General features: G+C 39.5%; 1 protein-coding gene across 1 annotated transcript; it reads right to left on the bottom strand.

The window, feature by feature from the left end:
* On the bottom strand, positions 1 to 19,545 carry fggy (FGGY carbohydrate kinase domain containing). The gene is made up of 16 exons (XM_084057140.1): positions 19,452 to 19,545; positions 17,717 to 17,909; positions 16,700 to 16,811; positions 13,341 to 13,492; positions 12,734 to 12,822; positions 10,290 to 10,405; positions 9,737 to 9,865; positions 8,115 to 8,218; positions 7,087 to 7,194; positions 6,380 to 6,441; positions 5,735 to 5,888; positions 4,852 to 4,926; positions 4,559 to 4,679; positions 3,598 to 3,692; positions 2,061 to 2,122; positions 1 to 1,449 (listed from the first exon to the last, which is right to left on the bottom strand). Exons 2-16 carry the CDS (start codon positions 17,897 to 17,899, stop codon positions 1,368 to 1,370), a joined length of 1,644 nt encoding a protein of 547 aa, XP_083913266.1. The 5' UTR covers positions 17,900 to 17,909; positions 19,452 to 19,545; the 3' UTR covers positions 1 to 1,367.
* Positions 19,546 to 20,703: the final 1,158 nt, after the last annotated feature.

The raw sequence follows: 20,703 nt of genomic DNA, 5'->3' as shown, positions 1-20,703 counted from the left end.
AGTATTGGCTGGCATCCTTTCGAACAATAACAACACAGATCCTCTTAACTGTAAATCCACTGTTATGGGTATGACATTTAGCCAGTGACACAATGAAATGCATTATATACTGTACATAATGCAATTAATGTAAACTATGCCACGGTCCAGGAATCAAAATGAGATATGCTTCCACAATACAATATGAATGCCGTATTCTTCTAGCATTCAAGAATGCCTGGTTTTCTTTGTAATTGGCTGAAGAGTATCATTCTATAGAACTATTTAAATCAAATGACTTAGTTCAACAATTAAGCTACAGTAGACCTGAGTTTGATTTGGGTAGTAGTTTATACCAGAATTGGTGACCTACTACAGTGGTTTTTAACCTGTGGGTTGGGACCCCCAGGGGGGTCCCCACATGATTATGAGGGGGTCCCCAGGTGACAATTGAAGGACCTTTAAGACCTTTTTATTACAAAAAAAAGAATAAAGAAAGACAAAATAAAGACCATTACTCTATCAGAAGTAATCAACAAACTATACTATAAAAACTGGTTAAACATTGGCCAAATTTTCAAATAATATGAGGCATAAATTGTGAAAATAGTCGATTTACAAGCTTATAGATCTACTATTTTCACAATATGTATCTGTTGAACCAAGTCATACTAAATGTAAAGCCTCAACTCCTACATCCCAAGTTCTTGTCAGGGTGGGGGGTCTCCAGTTCAAATATGAAAAGGTTGAGAACCACTGACCTGCTATACAGTACTTCTGTGACTCCAGAGGTTCAGTTTTGCAATTTCAGCAAACACACTGTCAGGGGTGTGGATGCTTCACGTTAAAAACTCATTGTAAAATACAGTATATCGTGGGTAGATTGGATATTTTATGGTCATTGATTCCGTTTTAATGCTGAACAAACATTTTTACCCCTTTGGAACCTGTCTTAACTCACAAATATGCTGAGTAAGATTTTTTTTACCTATAAGGGTAGGCTACATGTTGATAAAAAAATGCCCAAAAATGTTTTAGCCCCTTCGGAACCTTAACTCAAAAACCTGCTGAGTGAGGGAAAAGTTTTACTGCAGGGTACATATTGAATAATGTACGTAATGGTTCCGGCCTTCACCTTCTGTCCTGGTTTCTAGCTTCAAGCCCGATTCATACTTTATTGCACAACGGTTGCCACGCCTCGAAAACAGCCAACCAATCAAATATCTTTGACACGCGACGGAGCTTAAATTAGGCTTCGGCGAGTGGACTCCTTGACCGTTTCTCAATACCCAAACTTTTGAAGTTCTGATTTGCTTCCTTAAGTTGGTAGTTCTCTGTACAGAGACATACAGTAGACCTGACAAAAGGTGTCCACTGGCAGCTGGCTTTCATGAGTCATTCATGAGGGCCCTGTACTCCCTCTGGTGGTCACACAGCGTCAGGAACACCTGGTACTTCTTGTCATAGAAGCTGAGGGCAGGGAGCACATGACGACTGTTATAGCTGTCAACCTAAACTACTGCAAATATAGAAAGATAAAAAATCTATATTAATAATATTTAAAAAAAGCAATTTCCCTCTCGCTAGTGAACTTTCTTTAAATGTACAATATGTTACTTCTGATTACAATACTTCTGATGATCTGAGCATTCACATCATCATTGTAGAGAGGAGAGAATGCAAAATTAACAGAGTAGGATATGTTTAATTGTTATTCATGAGAAATACATTTCACTGGCATTCCATGTCCTATGTTTGTAAAGTATTACAAAACTATTTTAGAAAAATGAGCCTACTGCCTGTGTGTGTGTGTGTGTGTGTGTGTGTGTGTGTGTGTGTGTGTGTGTGTGTGTGTGTCTGTTCACTCTAAATTACAATTTGAATATCCAACAGCCGGCAGTGTGAACAATAAATAAATGGTCTTTAACGTACACTAGTAGTATTAGCCCATACTTTGGTTGTAACAAACCATTCATTACTTAAAAACAAATAAATAAAAAAAATACACAATATACAATTTATTTTGAAATATGAAAATCGATACTGTTATGGCACAAAAAAGAATCACAATGCTATCTCACCTCTGCAGTTCATGGTCAGGTTGGATAACTTTACCCACTTTAGCCATTTTCTCCATTGCCTCCTATTGTACACAGCAAAAAACACACGCACGCGCGCGCGCGCACACACACACACACACACACACACACACACACACACACACACACACACACACACACACACACACACACACACACACACACACACACACACACACACACACACACACACACACACACACGATGAATCCTATCATGCACATTCAGCTTCAGAACAGGAGTGGTTATTAGTATGTGTTGTGTTGGAGTGGGAGTATATAATATGACTTAGTGCAGTGCAGTGGCTCTCTGCTGTCTAAACCCCATCATGCACTGAAAACAGAAGATCTACAAGCTGCTGCTTGTCGTGCCCAGAACTAGCAAGAAAAGCAGGGGTGCCCATGCCTGTGCGGCCGCTGCCCCCAGGCTCTGGAACATTATATATGCCCAGTCCATCGAGGTTTTTATGTCTTTACTTAAGACTCGCTTATCTTCCCTGGCTTTTACTCACACCTGAGCCTCTCTTATTCATTTAATTTGTGTGGGTATATATGTTTTGTGCATATATGTGGACACACGTGTACATGTACATGCTGCTTATGCTTTTTTTGTTTGTTTTCATCCTCTCGGTTGTTTTAAATGTGCTTTATAAATGGCTTTCCCCAGCGATCTCAACCCCCTTCCCTTCTCTTCATTCCACAGTTTTTTTTATTTTACTCCATTGCCCCCCCCCCCCCCCCCCCCAATAAAGTTGTTTTCTTTGTTGTTTTCTCATGCCCCGCATGTAAAGCGTTGGGTACCTAGAAAAGTGAATGATATTATTATTATTAAATTAAGTGTGTTTTGATTTGAGCTTGTACATCTGCTGTTTTTGCTGTGTGACAGTGACACGCAACTAAGTATAAATTAGGCTTAAATGTGTGAAGAACCAATCAGTTCACTGTGTGCAGAAGCTCCAGAGATCCGACAGCAGCAACTGTGCGGACAGCTATGTCTGGAAAGGGGCAGACAGGTGCACCCTAGTCCAAACAATAACGTGCATTCTTATTTTTAGCATGTCTGGCTTAAGGGCTCGCCTCTCCCCTTTGCACTGTAGACGGTGCCAGCCAGATGCCAGCGAGGGATTACGTCTGTTGAGTGACCTAATGACAGATTTCATGAAAAGCAAGTCCTCACTAAAGCCCAAACTCCCATCGGCCAATAAAGAGTCGTACTGAACTGGGCACCACCAAGTAATCGCTCTTATTTCGGGGGTTGTGCTCGTCGCTTTTCATCATATAACTAATGACATAGTCGTCATCACATTTTAATCTTACACACACTTTATTGAAATATTTAACGAGAACACTTCTATTTCCAGTTCTACCTCAGCAGGGGGTAGCATAGAGTCAGGGATCACTAGAGCAGCTTCGCATTGATTGCGGTGTCTCTGTGTCTGTGTGTGTCTGAGTGTGTGTGTGTGTGTGTGTGTGTGTGTGTGTGTGTGTGTGTGTGTGTGTGTGTGTGTGTGAGACTCCACCTGTACGGTGCTGTAGTCCTTGGATGCACAGGCCCCCAGGATTGCTGCTCCTACCAACACAGCCTCCGTCTGGGCAGGCAGAACGTGAGGCAGCCCTGGACGGGCAAAAACATTAACCCAGAATCAAATCACTTTTATCTTTACTGCTTGGGCCCGGAGATGTGAGGAGGGAAATGCCATCTGTGGACACGGATATTATCTCCCTCTTCCTATATCATATTATTTAACAAACGGGCACTTTGCCAAAAGAAATGGACGATTACTGATAAAAACGGAGTTACTGATTGTCAGACTCTGAGTGTGTCATGCAGGGACACTTAAGCTATGTGTTATACAACATTCTGAGTTGATGCAATTTGAAGCACACGTCTGAACTAAATGTTACAGGGTCTGGTGGCGTGAGCCGCAAGTAGGCAAACACAGGTTTTTCTTTTCCTTCTTTTTATTTTATTTTACAATTTGTTTGGAAATGTGTTAGCCTTTATTGACAGTGACAGTGGAGAGAGACAGGAAATGCAGAGGAAGTAGGGGATGCAGCAAGTGGTCCGGCTGGCCAGGAATTGAACCAGGGACCCCCAAACAGAGCGTTGTACCCATGTGGTAGGCGGCATGCAGCCTCCACATTCAGCTATCGGATCGCCCCCATATTACACAAGTTTAAATGTTGAAGATTACAGTTTTAGGACCACAAAATAATTTGTAAAACCACTAAATGCTGTGAGAGGTTTGAGACAACTCTTTTCACATTTCAATTTGTAACATCATTTGAAAGCTTATACATCTGCACTTTCATAATGTGTAAGTCCAGTCAACTATGCTCTGCAGGTATTTGTTTCCTTGGCAACCCGTTGGGACATAATCGTTTGTGCAGCATACGGGTAAAACACACATTTTGGTTAGGTTGAAATTGGTGATTTTAAAACCGATTCAAAACTTCTACTGAAGTCGCCACATTTCATACCTGTGGCGTTGGCGTGGATCTGTACAAACAGGGTGTTTTTGCTCAAGCCTCCGCACAGGAAGAGTGTGTTGATGTCATGTCCTGCTCCTTTCATGGCCTCCAGAATGTGCCGTGTACCGAGCTGAAACCAGAGAAGAAGAGACATGAAAGAGAGGGTTACAACATGAAATCCAACACAGCCTGTCATTATGGCCAGTGTGATGTAAGAAGCACGGGGACAGGTAATGGCACAGGAGGCGTAAAGTGCAATGTAATAAGCATGTAAGTTGAAACGCGGAGCACGTCAAACTCACAGCCAGTGCTTGGACGGTGGCCAAATACAGCAGCGCCAGGTCATCCAAGGTTTGGGACAGCGTTAGGCCGACAACCTGCAAAAAACAAACATTACTTCACATTGTCCTCCATGTTTGACATTCACATTAAGGACAGTGGTGGCCCATTTCAAGGAACTTTTAATATTAGTATTTAGTATTTCCATTTTTTGCTACTTTTCACTCCTAAAATGATTTGACAGTTTTAGTTATTAGTTGCTTTGCAGATTTAGATGAATACAAAACATAAATTTACTGATAAATTATATATTATTATAGGTTAAGCTATCCACAGCAAATAAAATATACAATAATATTTATTTAAGAGTCATCAGGGACAGAATCAGGTCAGTAGGCACCGGGAAGGTGTACAGTTTTTTTTTACCAGTGTCAAGGTCAGAGTGAAGCAGATATTATACCATCATGTTTGCTGTTTTTACCTGTAAGAAGCTGAATGGAAATAAATGACAGCACAAACTTATAATACCTGCTCGGACAAATTTTCATCCCTGACATGCGTAAGATTCGCTACCTGGTGCCTCTGTGGCCTTTTGAGTTTTTATTGTTGTTTTGAGGACAAATAGCCACTACAGCGTGTATCTGTAAAAATGTGTGCATTAAAGAGTATACGGCACTATTTCTACACAGCAAAATATGTAGGATCTTTCTGTGTACCTACCTCCTTTCTTATTGTAAACCATGGTATTGTTAGACAAGCATGATTGGCCTATTTCTCTTTATTTTCTGACTGGAATGACATTCCTGTCCTTTAGTGTAATGAACAATCAGGCCGGAAGCATTTAGGTATGTTCCGGACGGACGGCTATGAGTCATGCTAGACAACAACGGTGTCTCCGGTCCTCACCATGCCCTTCATGGTAGGGTCGGCCAGAGGGGACCTGTTTCCATGGAAGTCTGGCCAGAGGTGCAGGTTGGAGCCCAGCAGGTCCACGGCACAAAGGTCGTCCGTCGTCAAGGAGGTCAGCTGGTTGTTCAGGTAGCTGAAGATGTTCTCACCGCTGATGGGAAAAATGTGTATAAATAAATGGGTCATTGGATGTATATACGGGTCCACTTGGTTCCATCTGTAGTTCTGTACACTCTCAGAGTTAAATTAACACTGAGGATTTTACTGTGTAGTTGCTGCAGATCACGGTTTATTCCAAAGAGTAAAGAACAAATTTGTGACTCAATGCACCGTCATAAGATTTAGATATTATTATCCTAAGGCAGTGGTTCTCAACCTGGGGGTCGGGACCCCCAGAGGGGTCCCCACATGCTATTCAGAGAATAGCAGACCTACAAGCTCACAATGCAGAGCTTGTAGGTCTGCTATTCTCGGCGCGCGAACCAACTATGTAATCAGGCTTCAGGAGACAAGCGTCTGATGATCTGGGAGGTCTGACTGGTTTACAGGCAGTCAGAAGGTCAGTTGAACACATGACTCATGACCTAAGTACTAAAATGCTTCTTAGAAGTCCAGCCCCTATCTACGGTACTATATCCTGACCTTTGTTTTGCCTGTTCCTGGAGCTGGCTGTAGGCTGCATGGCCCTTCACCATGTGTTCAATCTGACAAGAGGATTGACACAGTCGCATTAGTAAAAAGGACATCATCAGTGAAAAGTAATCAGGCATGCTACCTCCATTATCATCTTATATCTAGCCCAAGGTCGGTTAAGGTACGTGGTCCAAAATAAATGAAAAAAAAAAAAAAGTAAAATACCAATACTAGTGCATGCACTGAATGAATGTTTTCGAGTAGACAGACAAACAGGATCTCACACAAATCAATACGCCCCCCTCAGCATGACAAGCAGCTCACAACAACCTAACAATATACTATTAAAATATAAGACATGTACAGTACACATCTTTTGCGTTGCCATTTTACTGTCATGTAATAATGTTGTGAAGTAATGATGTTGTGAAGTATTAGTGATGTGTAATACTTCATCGTACAATAGTGTCACACACCGAAAATAGCCGATTTACTCACAAATAGCCGATTTATAGGTCTCACAACGTGTCGCATCATGTTTCAGTGTGAGCTTGTACATCGGCTATTTTCAGAGATCAAGGAAAAGGAAAACAGTCACCCATTTTTAACTATCCACAGCCCTGTACAACGTTACCATAAAACCATAAGAGTGGGACCATATGATTTAGAAAGCCCACCCACACAGCTTAACAGCGGCCAGAGGCCAGTCAACTGACCAGTCTGCCTGTAGCACTCTGTCCTCCCTCGTTGAGCCACAGATCAGGAACCATGGCGGACAGGTATGGCCCCCAAACGCCTGTGACAAACAGAGGTTCCTTGCTGATCTGAAACATTCACAAACAATGTGCACTTACAGTCCTTATGCAATGCAAGCTCTGAATGGTAAAGCCATCATGCACACAGAAAAGCATCATTAAACTGCTAAAACTAACAAGGAACTTTTCAAAACAACCTTTTCCTGACTATTATCTAATATCTCTGACAATATCCTAAGCATAATACATTATTGGGGAATTAATATCATTCAGAGACACACATGCATCTCTATGAATGGGGGAGTGATTTAACTTACTTGTATTAATAGATTGGTTATCCATCTACAGTACAGTACATCCTATTCAGTCTAAAGTATGTCAAATGTGGTCAAAGTTGCCAAGTCCCATTGAAAGGCGCTTCATTCATAAAAGTGTGCTGAGCATACAGTATGATCTGTTATTGAGAACCGTTTGGCGGGTTTGGATTAGTCATACTATTTGGGCATAGAGAAGTATTGTGTGTAATTAAACAACACACAGCACACTTTGTGTGTGTCCACTTAAACGCACTCACGCACGCATGCAGACGCACACAAAAAACATATTTCTCTCACAGAATTGAATACTGTAGCTTCTAGCCATACCTAGTTATTAGCACTGCATCATGTTGCCTATAGAAATAAACGTTTTAATATTAGTACAGTAGAGTAGTGGTGTTTTAGCACTAGTGGTTATATTATGGTACAATATGAGTGGTTGTGTATGCACATTAGGGCTGGGCGATATGACTTTATGAAAAGGCTATTTTCACTATTTTTGTACGCCGCTGCTTCTCGATTATTTGGTTATGAGTCGGCTATTGGTTCTACAGTAAGTATAGGTTTTGATATATTTTCACTTAATTGCCCATGACAATATTATAAGGCAAATGTAGTTGAGAACAGATTTCTTGATAAGTCACTTGGGGACGACCTCCCCAAATCACTCACTGCCATGTGACAGGATGACGTTCCACAGATCACCGCCATGCGCGACGTGATTGGCTGATCCTCACATGGCAGGTGGAGGTCTTTCACATCTGCACCTATCACACCTAGAATAAACCAAATGAATGACAAGCACACATTCATGGTGAATTACATTTATCTCAAGGTCACAGTCTACAAAGCACAAAGCTCAGCTATTTTTTTGGTGTTAAATAAAACATTCTTCCATCATATTCTTCTTGTTTGCGGATGTGTGATTAGTCTTAAGTTGTTTATGACCTACTGCAAAGTAGTTTACCAAACAGTGGTTGGCACCCCATGAAGGGAGGGGCATTCATTTGGCCCCTCTGTAGTCTGTACCCTTTGAAGTAGGTCTCTAATAGGGCTGCAACTAGCGATTATCTTAGCAATTAGTCTATCAAATACTTTTTCGGTTAATTGAATAATTAGATTTTTTTAAATGTATTAAATTTCTTATATATGAACTAATTGATGCCAAACAATTCTAATACATTTTGTATAATCGACTAAATAGATTAGGCTGGTTAACCACTTAACCGTTGGACACAATGGTGTCACACAAAAAATGCCAAAATAGCCGATCAAAAGCTTATTTTTTTACATTTCAGAAAATGTTTGAAAACGTATTATTTTGTTGAAATACATTAATGTTTATAATTGATTCAATGAAATAATTCGATTCACTGTTGTACCCATAGTCTGCAACCTTCACACAACGTTCAGCGGTGAAACTGAAATGCCAGTAAATTGTTTGCTAAGCTAGTTTGAGTTGCCAGTCAGTGGTGTGGTGTAGTGCTGGGGAGCAGGAAGGAGCTGCAGGGGGGTACATCAGCGTGACGTGTACTACAGCTAAAAAGTGCAGACTGTGTCCACCTCTGACTGCTACAACAATGTGTGGTCGGCAGAGGTCACGGCACGGGAGGTCAGAGGGCGAGAGTTCACGAGCAGTTTAACTCCCCAAACAAAACCAGATGGGTTGTGTGTGCCAGAGGGAAGCACAGACTGCTGTTGTGCATTTTTACAAAGAACCACCAGATAGAAAGAAAGAAAGAAAGAAAGAAAGGGAAAACAAACTGCAGTGGTAATAATCAGGATACCTCTGAGCATCAGTCATGGATTGATTTTTATGTCATTTTCAATGAAAATTCACATTTTCAGAAATTGGTCTCTCAGACTTTCTGACTTGCTACAACTTCCTTATAGTCAGTAGAAAGTATTACTTTTGTCCTGCTGTTACTATATATATATATATATATATATATATATATATATATATATCTACAGTACTACAGTTCTTGCTCTGTTAACTGTATCTTGAACTGTGCTACGGGATCAATAAATAGTCCACTATTCCGGGACAAAGATTCGGTGAAAATAGCCGATCTACAAGCTCACAACACGTCGCTCTGTAGATTTTCTGCAAATATAGTTATTGTCGAGCAGAAACAGCAGGGGGCCTAGTATAGAGCCCCGGGGAAATGGAATCCAGTCAGGTAAGTATAGGGTTTAAGTGGTTAAGTAGTCTAAAAACGTGCATAAACTGCAAGCATAAGCTAATGTCAAGGGTCTTAGTCTAAGCTTCATCTGTTTGTGAAACATGTTACCTAGACCTCCGGCATGAGCGTCGATAAGGGAGGCGCCCACTGCCGTGCCTGGGTTCAACCCCAAATGATCCGCAGCCTCCTGGGTGAGACCCTGACCGACCGGGGTCCCTGGAGAACATGTCACACTACCTGCATGTGCAGAAACATAGCAACTTACAAAACCTGTAATCTATATGTAATGACAAAATATGATCAATTATGACAAATGTGACTCTTGTTCTTGTGTCTTTGATCTTTCATTATCTGCTGTGTTCTTATAATGTAATATGCAACTACCATGGTGACTACATTTTATCCCTCGTGGGATCAATAAAGGTCTATGTATTTCTATTTGTATGAATAGAATCCATAGATTAATCATTCTGATTTGAATAAAGTTGGAAGGCAACAATGATTACTTAAAAGCCATTAACAAATGAGATTAAGCACTCATTACATGTACTAAACAATGATTATTATGTATCATCTTAATACAGAGCAGAAAAGACAAAACTAAAGCAAAACGATTAAATAAGATATTTCTGTTGGTAATCTCGTCTCTTTTCTCGTTGACCTATTTTGGAATGGTTGTTTTCCAAGAGATCCTCCAATCCGATGGCGGTCCAAAAGCTGTCGTCCCAACCTTGTGGAGGACAGTATGTCCATTTACACACCAGAGTACATAAGGACCTGTGGAACCATGAAGAATTTGCACTGTAACCTGTAATACCTCAGCGCTGCCCAGTCATCATTATCATATTCAGATAATAACAACTTAATTATGACACATGACATATTTTTTTCTGTGTTATTTCCGAGTAACGGTGAACCTTTTTTTTTCTACAGAAATCAGACACTCCTGTTATGTGTCAGACACATTACATGTATATTACATAACTCTTAACCACATGAACTCCCTTATTCCCTATTCTGGGTGTGTCATAATAGGTGAAAATTTAGGCAAACTTGCAGCGTAATTAGCAGATCTCCGAGTTCACGACGCGTCCCAACATGACGCTATTTTTCACAAAGAGATTTGGTGTCGGTGTAAAAGGAGAGTATAGGCCCCTGGGGGACCCTGGTCAACAAAGTATACAGGGTTTAAATCAATAAGACCTGAGGACCCGATTCTAAAAATGTCTCCTAAATCCTAACAGTTACAGTTTTCTGATAAATGTATGTTGCTATATCAGTGGTTCTCAAACTTTTTCATGTCCAAGAACCCCAAGAATTATGTATGTATTTGGCTGCAGACGCCCATCTCAAAATATTTAGTTCCAGGGAGGGACCCCCAGAAGCAAAGATTTGAGTTAAAAAATTGATATATTCAAAGATTGCAGATCTACAAGCTCTTAGCGTGGCACAAAGTACTATGAGCTTCTACTGTATATCTGCTATTTTTGAATAGCCAACCAATGTGCTATATATATATAAATAGCTAAATTGACACAAATGCTTTCCCGGTTTTAATGGTGGTTAAAGGTCAACTTTGCTGATTTTGATCCTGAATCCTATCATTCTATTGAGAGGATGACATGTGAAAAGGGACGTAAAAATCCAATTGTGCTTATGCAAGATGTTATAAATAAATAAATAAATGATATACAGACTCCACCTTACCCCGTAGCACTTGACCTAGTTATGACGACCATGCTGACTTACCGTGGTCATTTTGTTCTCATGTTTTTGTTAGTTGCTTGTTTTTCTTGAGAACAATGTTAAACTTTAGATAGCAGGTTATTTAGACAAGACACTGGGTTCATTGCTTACCTGGTATCCTATACTGTAGTTTCAATGTACAAATTATTATCTTGATAGTATATTGTCTAAACAGATGCTAGGTTTTTGGTTTACTCGTGATCCTAGTTTACTTAGGCACTACACTGTCTCTCTGCATTTTATGTATGTGTTTACCTTGCTTATTGTAAGTCGCTCTGGTTAAGAGCGTCTGCTAAATGCCTACATTGTAAATTGTATATATACCGTATATATGTGTGTATATATACACTGTACAACACAGAAGTGTACACCCAATGACGTGGCATCGACAAAAATGTCCCTTTACATTGTCCCTCTGTGTTCTGTGTCACAAGCTGTCGTAACACAAAACGAATGATTTTCACATGTTCTCCTCCCCACAGAGCCACTCCATACAGGATCAAAGTCAAAGTGCCAGGAGCTATGCAAGAGTTACGAAGCTTTCATTTAATTCATCATCATCATCTAAAACACTGGTTTTCAACCAGTGGTCCGGGGACCACCAGTGGTCCTTGAGGGAGTACCAGGGGGTCCCCAGCAAAATGAGTTAATAGCGTCACAATAATTTTTAACCACTTAGCTTTGGCTATTCAAAAATAGCAGATATACAAGCTCATAGCGTGGCACCGAGTGCCACGCTATGAGCTTGTATATCTGCTATTTTTGAAAAACCTTGAAAAAGTGTGCATATCTTTGAATATCTATATTTTTTTAAAGCGAAAATTAACTGATATCTTTGCTTCTGGCGGTCCCTGGCACAAAACATTTTCAAATGGGGGTCCGCGGTCAAATGTATATCAATTTAGGGGTCCTTGGCATGAAAAAGGTTGAAAACCACTGATCTAAAACACTGGTTCTTCACTTGGGGCCCCTTGACCCCCAGGAGTCCATTGGTTCCATTTGTACACTCTCAAAGTTAATTTAACAGAGGGGATTTTACAGTGAAGACTGGACACCCAGAGATTAAAATATATATATAGTTTATAATCTCTGTCGGGTGGAAACCTCATATGTACCAAACTGTTACTTTTCAGGATTCAAATTCAAAAATAGCAAAAAATAGCAGATGTACAATACAAGCTCAAAGGTTTCGAGCTTGCAGATCTGCTATTTTTGATCAAATATGGAGATAAGAGGTTTCTGCCCGACAGCAACAATATAGCCATCGCCTAATAAAAATATCAAACTGGGGTGGTGTGTGTGTGTGTGGGGGGGGTCCTTGAAATGGAAAAGGGTCGAGCATCACTGATCTACACTCACCTCGTCAAAGAGCCTGTCGCCTTCCAAGACAGGAAATCTGGAAGGTCTAAAAAGTGTGCGGCTTCCTTCCAGCAGGAGTCCCTGAGGTTCTGGCACAGAGGGAAGAGGAAGTGATGAGCCATAAACTCAGTGAGCGGCAGGTCAGGCAGCCATGCGGAATAAACCCCACATGGACACGCTGCTGCAGCGCAACAACAAAAAGAGTGTCTTCTTCATGTCCCGTCTGCATCTATTCATTTATGACAATAACACACCTTCTGACCGGTGGCCACCTCTCTAATAGGGCTGCGATTATCGATTATTTTCTTAGCCATTATTCTGATGATTACTTTTTGGGTTAAACAAATACCGGTAATCGAGAAACTATATATATATATATATATATATATATATATATATATATATATATATATAAAAAAAACATATATATTATATAATTTAAATATAATATAATCATTGATATATACTTATATATCAACAAATCGATTTTTTTTTTTTTACTCTTCGCCTACAACGTCATGCCCAAAATAGGGATAGTTTATTAATCAATTATTCTATTCTCTATTGCATTGAATAAGTTTGATTAACTGTGTGACCTCTCTCCCACCTCTTTGAGCCAGAGGAGCTTCGGGGGCTGCATTTCAGGTGACATGACCCCGCCCACCCGCCTCAGGACGGCGTGGCCGGTGGCGGTTATACGGGCCGCTTGCTCTGCCGCACGGTGATCCATCCACATGACCACATTCCTCTGGCCATCACCTGCAGCCAAACGTGCATGAGAGAGACAGAGAGAGAGAGATGTGTATTCCTGCATTCTCTGCACTGGTATATAGAACTACTGTATATATACAAACAGAGCAACTACCTTTAAACACATTTGAAAAACTGCTGCTACAAAATTCCAAACTTTGGAAACCCACTTGGGTTACCCCCGGGATTGCCGCTTGTAGTTGAAACAGCATGGTAATATATACATTTTAATGAAAAATGGGAGAAAACAAAATTTGCCCAAAGATTGGTTATAGATTATATGAGATTATAATATACAGTATATGTTTTTTTCTTTAAATTAATCCCTAATTGAATACGATTTATTTTAATTGTTTATGCCCAAATTAGGGATGCCACCCCCATTTTGTTTGATTGAGCCTTTAATGTTTTGAGTGTGCATATTAAGTCCACTGATAGACAGAAATGGTGTTTCGTGTGGAAGTTACATGCATTCTTTGTGAGAAGCCACGCCTACTGCCACACACCCTGTCTGGACAGTCAATGTGAAAGGTTCTTCCTTACCCATGACCCCATGACCAAACTTTCCATTACGTTTTACGGTGTTCAAACTTAAGTTACATGCCTTTTTATGAGGGCCCCGCCGGGAGTGTTTTACAGTCTCTTTTTACGGTTAGGATAGCCACTAGCTCTAATTTAGCCACTTAACAGACACTAGTCCAGTTAGACTAGCCACTAAAATTGCAGTATAGGCCAGGGTTTTTTCAGCTCAAGACCATACATTATGAATTAAACACTTAAGCCATTTTTAGTAGTGAAAATAGCTTTCTTTACAATTGTATTTATTTGAAAAAAAATATTTTGAAATATTCTTGTTTGTTTGTAGGAAACAAAAAAGGGGATATTTAAATGGGTTGAATTGAAACACTGCACTAGGCTACCTCTTGCTGCCAGTGGGACAATAGACAGATCTTATCATGTGCCTACTTTGAGCACCTTTCTGTACCTTCATGGAATTTACATGCACTGCATTCTATCCCGTTTTGGCAGTAACCAGATTTTCCTTTCACAGCTAGATCTCTACTGGAGATTGCTTGGCCATATATTGTCCTTAATTCAGTTTCTGACAGGTTAAGTGTCTGCATGTGTGCATGGAAGAGTAACTTTCAAAACAACTCTCTTGACCAGACATCACTTCACACATGTACCAAACATTCACCATCACTAGTACCGTAGAACCACCCAGAAATACAGATAATTGTCATCATAACACTTGTTCGAAGAACACATTATATCGTCAATATCCACAAGAAACACCAATTGCTAAGGTTGTGAGTCTATTCTATAAGGTCCATTGTTGTTTACCAGAGGGTGTAAAGTACCACTTTAGCCTTGTTTTATACCTAGGCTATTTGAAAATAGCCGATCTACAAGCTCACAACGTGTCGCATCGCGATGCGTTGTGAGCTTGTAGATCTGCTATTTTCAAACATTTTAGTACTTTTACTTTTGGTAATTTAAGTACATTTTGATACCAATACTTTTGTACTTTTACTCAAGTACATTTTGACTTCAAGACTTTTACTTGTTACAGAGTACTTCTACATTGCAGTATTGATACTTTTACTTAAGTAAAACATTTGAGTACTTTTTCCACCACTGCTGTTTACAATAATGCATGGAAGGTTGATAATGGCATCCGTTCCCTGTGCTGTGGGGACAATTAACATCATCACATCCTGATTTGGTCAGTGAAATCTCATCTCTCTGACCAAACCGCTTGTAAACTGTATGGGTTCGTTGTAGTTATAATCAGACAAACATGTGAACACATTTCCCACCTTAACCAAATTACTCACAGTAATGGTTTGTTTGTTTTTTCATGTGCTTGTGAACGATTGTACATAATGTAGCAGACACAGGGTAGGTTATCGGGTACATACCGTAGAGTGCTAAGAAAGCCAGGATTATTATCTAGGACAGCAGGTAGACCTCGAGCCTAGCGTCTGTCTTAACCCATGAAGACCTGAGGCCGATTCTACAAATGCCTTCTAAGTCAGTAGTTCTTTTTCGTGCCAATGACCCCCAAATTGATCTGTATTTGGCCACAGACCCGCACCTGAAAAATTCAACATTTTCAAGATTTTTCATAAATGTTCAAAAATAGCCGATGTACAAGCTCACAGCACGGCACTAAGTGACCCGCTGTGAGCTTGTGTATCTGCTATTTTTGAGAACCACTGTTCTAAATCCTAAATGTCCTATCTAAATGTTGCTGTATATATATACCTAAAGTCTAAGATGACACAGATTCTTTCCCGGTTTTAATGGGTTAATAACATACTACTCTGAATATTAAAATGTCATCACTGAATGGTGTGAGTGACGCGTCTGCGACGCATATGTGTCACGTCTGAGTGAGTGACTTGTCACATGGAATCTAGGTCATTGTGCGACTTTAAGTCCTGGGGTGCAGCTTGCTCTCCCTGATGCCTCAGCAATTTCACTTTCACTCTCGCCTGCGGTTATGTCAACTGACCGAAATTTAATTCCCTTGGACCTCATTTCCCCTTTGATATACTTCATTGTGTTTTATTTATTACTATTGTTATACTGTACTATTGCACTGTATTATTGTGTATTATTTGCTACTATTACTATCACTTTACAGGAAGGGACATTAATGGTTTTTCTCAATACTGTTACACTAAGGGCTATTTAAATGGTAGATGATACTGAGGGATTCATAAAATAGGAGGAGATAATGAATCTTTCTGCCAAACATTGTGTGAAAAGCCTTCATGTTTTGTTTTGTCACTTTTTAACCATTTTAACCATTATTTTATACTACAGCTATACAAGCTCATAGTGCGTCACTTTGTGCCATGCCATGAGCTTGTAGATCTGCTACTGAATAATCATAAAAATCTGTGACAAATCTTTGAATATATATATTTTTAAAGTGAACATTTTAACCCAAATCTTTGCTTCTCGGGGACCCTGGAACCCTGGAGATATATTTTGAAATAGGGATCCGAGGCCAAATACATATAATATTGGGACAAGAAAAGGTTTGTGAACCACTGATATAGCAAAATAGGTTTTGAAAGACATTTTTAGAATCAGTTCCTCAGGTCTTAAAGCTATTTGAGACCGTAACAGTGATTAAGGCTGAGTTTGATGAAGCCAGTTCTGGTCTGACTCTGAACACAAATTCTGTGTGTCACACTCACTCACCATCCTGGTTAACAGGCACGGGCTGGAAGTTCTGGTCCAAAACCACTAGAGAACAGGTGGCATCGAAGCCAATCCCTCTGACCCGGCTTCTCTCCACACCCTGGGTAACTCTCTGAAACCAATACACAAGGTAGTTATGTCCTACTTACCCAAGCCTACTTACTCATACGCTGAACCCAGAACCTTGCCATTCAGAATTGAGTGCCCTACCGTTGAGCTACCCAGGGTGTATATTGTTTCGGATTACTCATTGTTGATGCACGTATGTCCACTCAACTAAGGATAAGGATAATTCCTTTTAACAGGTTGTTCATGAAAGTCCTTGCGGTCTTGTTTGCAATGAGAACCTGTGAGCAATTAGGGGTTAAGAGTCTTGCTCAGGGACAAATTTCATTTCATCGACACATATTCTGGCCTGGCCTGGAATCGAACCTGGGGCAACCAGGGCCTCTGGCTCCCTGGGCGGGCTCACTAGATAGACACATACAGTACATTAAGAGAATCAAGAGGGATTTAATAAGGATTTGAATGAATATGTTCATTGTTGATAGACTGTTGATAGTGCATATATTCACTGGTGATAGACTATTTACATAGCTACATACTGTATATTCCTTGCAATGACACAAATTTCCCTCAAGGGATCAATAACGTTTTATTATCTTATCATATGTTGACTATGATTAGATTACAACACCTGAATTCAATGGATAAGATGTATTACAACTACTGTACAATAACTCACACCAACTGTGACTATATAAGAGAGCAGACTTTTACAAATTTAAAACCCCAAAAATAGAGGTACTTAATTGGCCTACTGGCAGTGTGCACCAAGACATTTTGTTCTGATTGGACCAGCGGTTAGCTAAGATAAACAGGCAGACAGACATACAGACATACAGACAATCATACAGACAGTCCCTCTGGCTTCTGCAGAGCCACTCTGTAATAAATTGTGTGAACTTAATCAATTGACCGCCATCCATACCATTACTGCATACCATATTGTTATACCTTTACAACATGGCAGCATTTCTCCCAGATCTCTGTGGAAGACTGGACATAGTGGTCAGACTGGGGTTCCCAGATGCTGATGGGTTCCTCTGCTGTCATGGCCAGCTCGCCATCTCTGGTGACCAGAGCGGCCCTGACGCTGGCAGTGCCAACATCCACCCCAATGTAATAAGACCCAGCCATGTGGAAAGACCTGAGGGGGGTTGAAAACGGTAGCCATTACAACCGAGAAAGCATTTGTGTCATTTTTCATATATTTTTTGGCTATTCAATAATAGCAGATATACAAGCTCATAGTGCTTCACTTGGTGCCGCACTATGAACTTGTAGATCTGCTATTTTTGTAAAATCGTGAAAATGTGTGCAAACCTTTGAATATTAACACTATAACATTTTTTACTCAAATCTTTGCTTCAGGGGGTCCCTGGAACAAAATATTTTGAGATGGGGCCCGCAGCCAAATGCATATAGTTTGGGGGGTCCTTGACATGAAAACGTTTTGAACACCAATGATATAGCAAAACGTTAGGATGTATTTGTTTAAATAACATTTGCTGAACTTCCATTACAAAATGCAAGGAAAACTGACAGGGATTTCATAAATAAATACAAATCTGTCCTTGTCCAAGGCCAGGAAATGCGCATCGTCTGCTGATTGGATGAAGGCATTTATCTTTATCTTTTTAGCGGTGCACTTGATCTAGCTTATAGGTCGTCGTACAGTAGTGTAGCTCAACGAACATCACCATCTACATCTCACAACCAGGTGGGAAAAGTACTCACATTTTTAACTTTAAGTAAAAGTATCAATACCGCAATATAGAAACACTACAAGTAAAAGTCCAGAATTCAAAATGATTCCAGAATTCCATATTTACTTAGGTGAAAGTACAAAATATAGTTAAAATACCAATAGTAAAAGTACTCATTATGCAGAATGTCACAAGTTCATTCATCATATGTCTAAACTGTATTAAAAAGGTTTAAATATAGGGCTAAAATGGTTAACGTATGTTTTGTAATAATAATAATCCAAATCTACAAAGTAGCCTAACTAACTAAAGTTTACAAATAATTGTAGTGGAGTAAAAGTATATTTGACTGAGATGTATGGAGTAGAAGTAAAAGTATAAAAAATCAGAAGTAAGTCCAGTAAAGTAAAAGTACCTGAAAATTGTACATAAGTCAGTACTTGAATGAATGTACTTAAGTTACTTTCCACCACTGCTCACTATGAGCTTCTTGCGGATCTGATAGACCATTGGTTCTCAAAGTGGGGTCCGGGGACCCCCAGGGGTACTTGAGGGGGTTCCAGGGGGTACCCAGCAAAATGTGTAAATAAAGCATCAGAATAATTATGACCTTTTATACTTTGGCTATTCAAAAATAGCAGACTGAGCTTGTAGATCTGCTATTTTTGAAATATCTTGAACATTTGTGCAAATCTTTGAATATATATATTTTTAAAGCGAACATTTGTAACTCAAATCTTTGCTTCTGGGGGTCCCTGGAACAACATATTTTCAGATGGGGGTCCGCGGCCAAATACATATCATTTTGGGGGTCCTTGTCATGAAAAAGTTTGAGAACCACTGTGATAGACGAGCTATCAGGCTGATGCCGCCGATTATTTCTTTAGAAATTTACGAAAAATTAAACTTCAGGTCCAAATCGGACACTCTCAGGTATGTCCCCTTCCGTTCCATATCAACCACAAGCGAGCTTTAAAACTTACCAACAATCTTAAATGTTATGATGACAGGCAGTAGGAATAGAAAAAGCATCTCATGAGTTTCACACTAGCATAGCAACAGTGCAGTGTGTACTGAACTTTGGTTCAGAACGGAAAGCGAAAGTGACCAAAAGGTACCCAGTCGCGTGTTTGGACATCACTGATGGTCAGTGGTGGAAAAAGTACTCAAACTTTTTACTTAAGTAAAAGTATCAATACTGCAATGTAGAAACACTACTTAAAAAAGCCGGTAATCAAACTATACTTGAGATAAGTAGAAAAGTATTGGCCTCAAATTATACCTAAAGCACCAAAAGTAAAAGTTTAACTTATACAGTCTAAAATGTATTAAAAATCTTTTGAAAATAGCTTGTAGATCTGCTATTTTCAAATAGCCAAAGTTTGAATAGGGCTGAAGTGGTTAATGTATGTTTTATAAATAATCAAAATTATTAAGTTGTCAAATAATTGTATTGGAGTAAAAGTGCAGTATTTGTCTCTGAGATAGTAGTGGAGTAGAAGTAGAAGTACAAACAATTGGAAATACTGCAGTAAAGTAAAATAACCTCAACATACTTAGTTACTTGCCACCACTGCTGATGGTTTTCTATTGCAGCGCCAGGCCAGCCTATAATATAAGGTCAAAATAGCAATTTATTTTATCTTATTCTTAATTTCTATTTTCTCATAAACTTTTATTGAAGTTTTAATTGTATTGAAATGTCTTCTTATGTGTTCGTTATTGTTGAAATGTACTAGGCCTATACATTTGCCTTGCCTTGAATTAGATATGAAGCTATATGTTTGATTAAGAAAAACTAACACAAGTAGTGCAATATAGAACTATACTGTGCTTAATGCAAACACATAAAGGTGTGACAACTGACAAATAAAAAATAAAAAAAGAGTTAAGAGTAAAATAAGGATTTTTCTTATAACCTAGCAAGAAACTGCAAAAGGAACAACCTTGTGTGAGACCAGCCAGATCAGTGTGTGGAAGGAATAGTGAGGATGTTTCATAATGCTAACAATAATACCACAAAAAGCTAAACCACATGAACATCTATCATGTATATCGTATGTATCTAACAATCATTATCTATCAAAGTTATGCAAGAAGGCTTTAATGCCAAAAGGCCCTTTCCCCGAGACAACTCAACATGCCATCAAAGATATAATAATAATCACCAACTGTATAGTCTACATATATTCTTGTCACCTATTCTTCTGTTTTCATTTCTTAGAAAACACAAAC

The sequence above is a fragment of the Gymnoscopelus microlampas genome (genome assembly GCF_963454915.1).
Source record: "Gymnoscopelus microlampas genome assembly, chromosome: 5".
Taxonomy (NCBI): Eukaryota; Metazoa; Chordata; class Actinopteri; order Myctophiformes; family Myctophidae; genus Gymnoscopelus; species Gymnoscopelus microlampas.
The sequence above is the reverse complement of the archived record's forward strand: the minus strand, read 5'-3'. Positions and strand labels throughout refer to the sequence as shown.

Bases quoted from the DNA above. Each gene is read 5' to 3' on its own strand.
- fggy (XM_084057140.1), bottom strand. From the start codon at position 17,899: ATGGCTGGGTCTTATTACATTGGGGTGGATGTTGGCACTGCCAGCGTC. The intron at 6,442-7,086 runs GTCAGTTGACTG...TCCTCTTGTCAG, and splicing joins AGAGTGCTACAGGCAGACTG to ATTGAACACATGGTGAAGGG. The intron at 4,680-4,851 runs GTGAGTTTGACG...CTCTGGTTTCAG, and splicing joins CCACCGTCCAAGCACTGGCT to CTCGGTACACGGCACATTCT.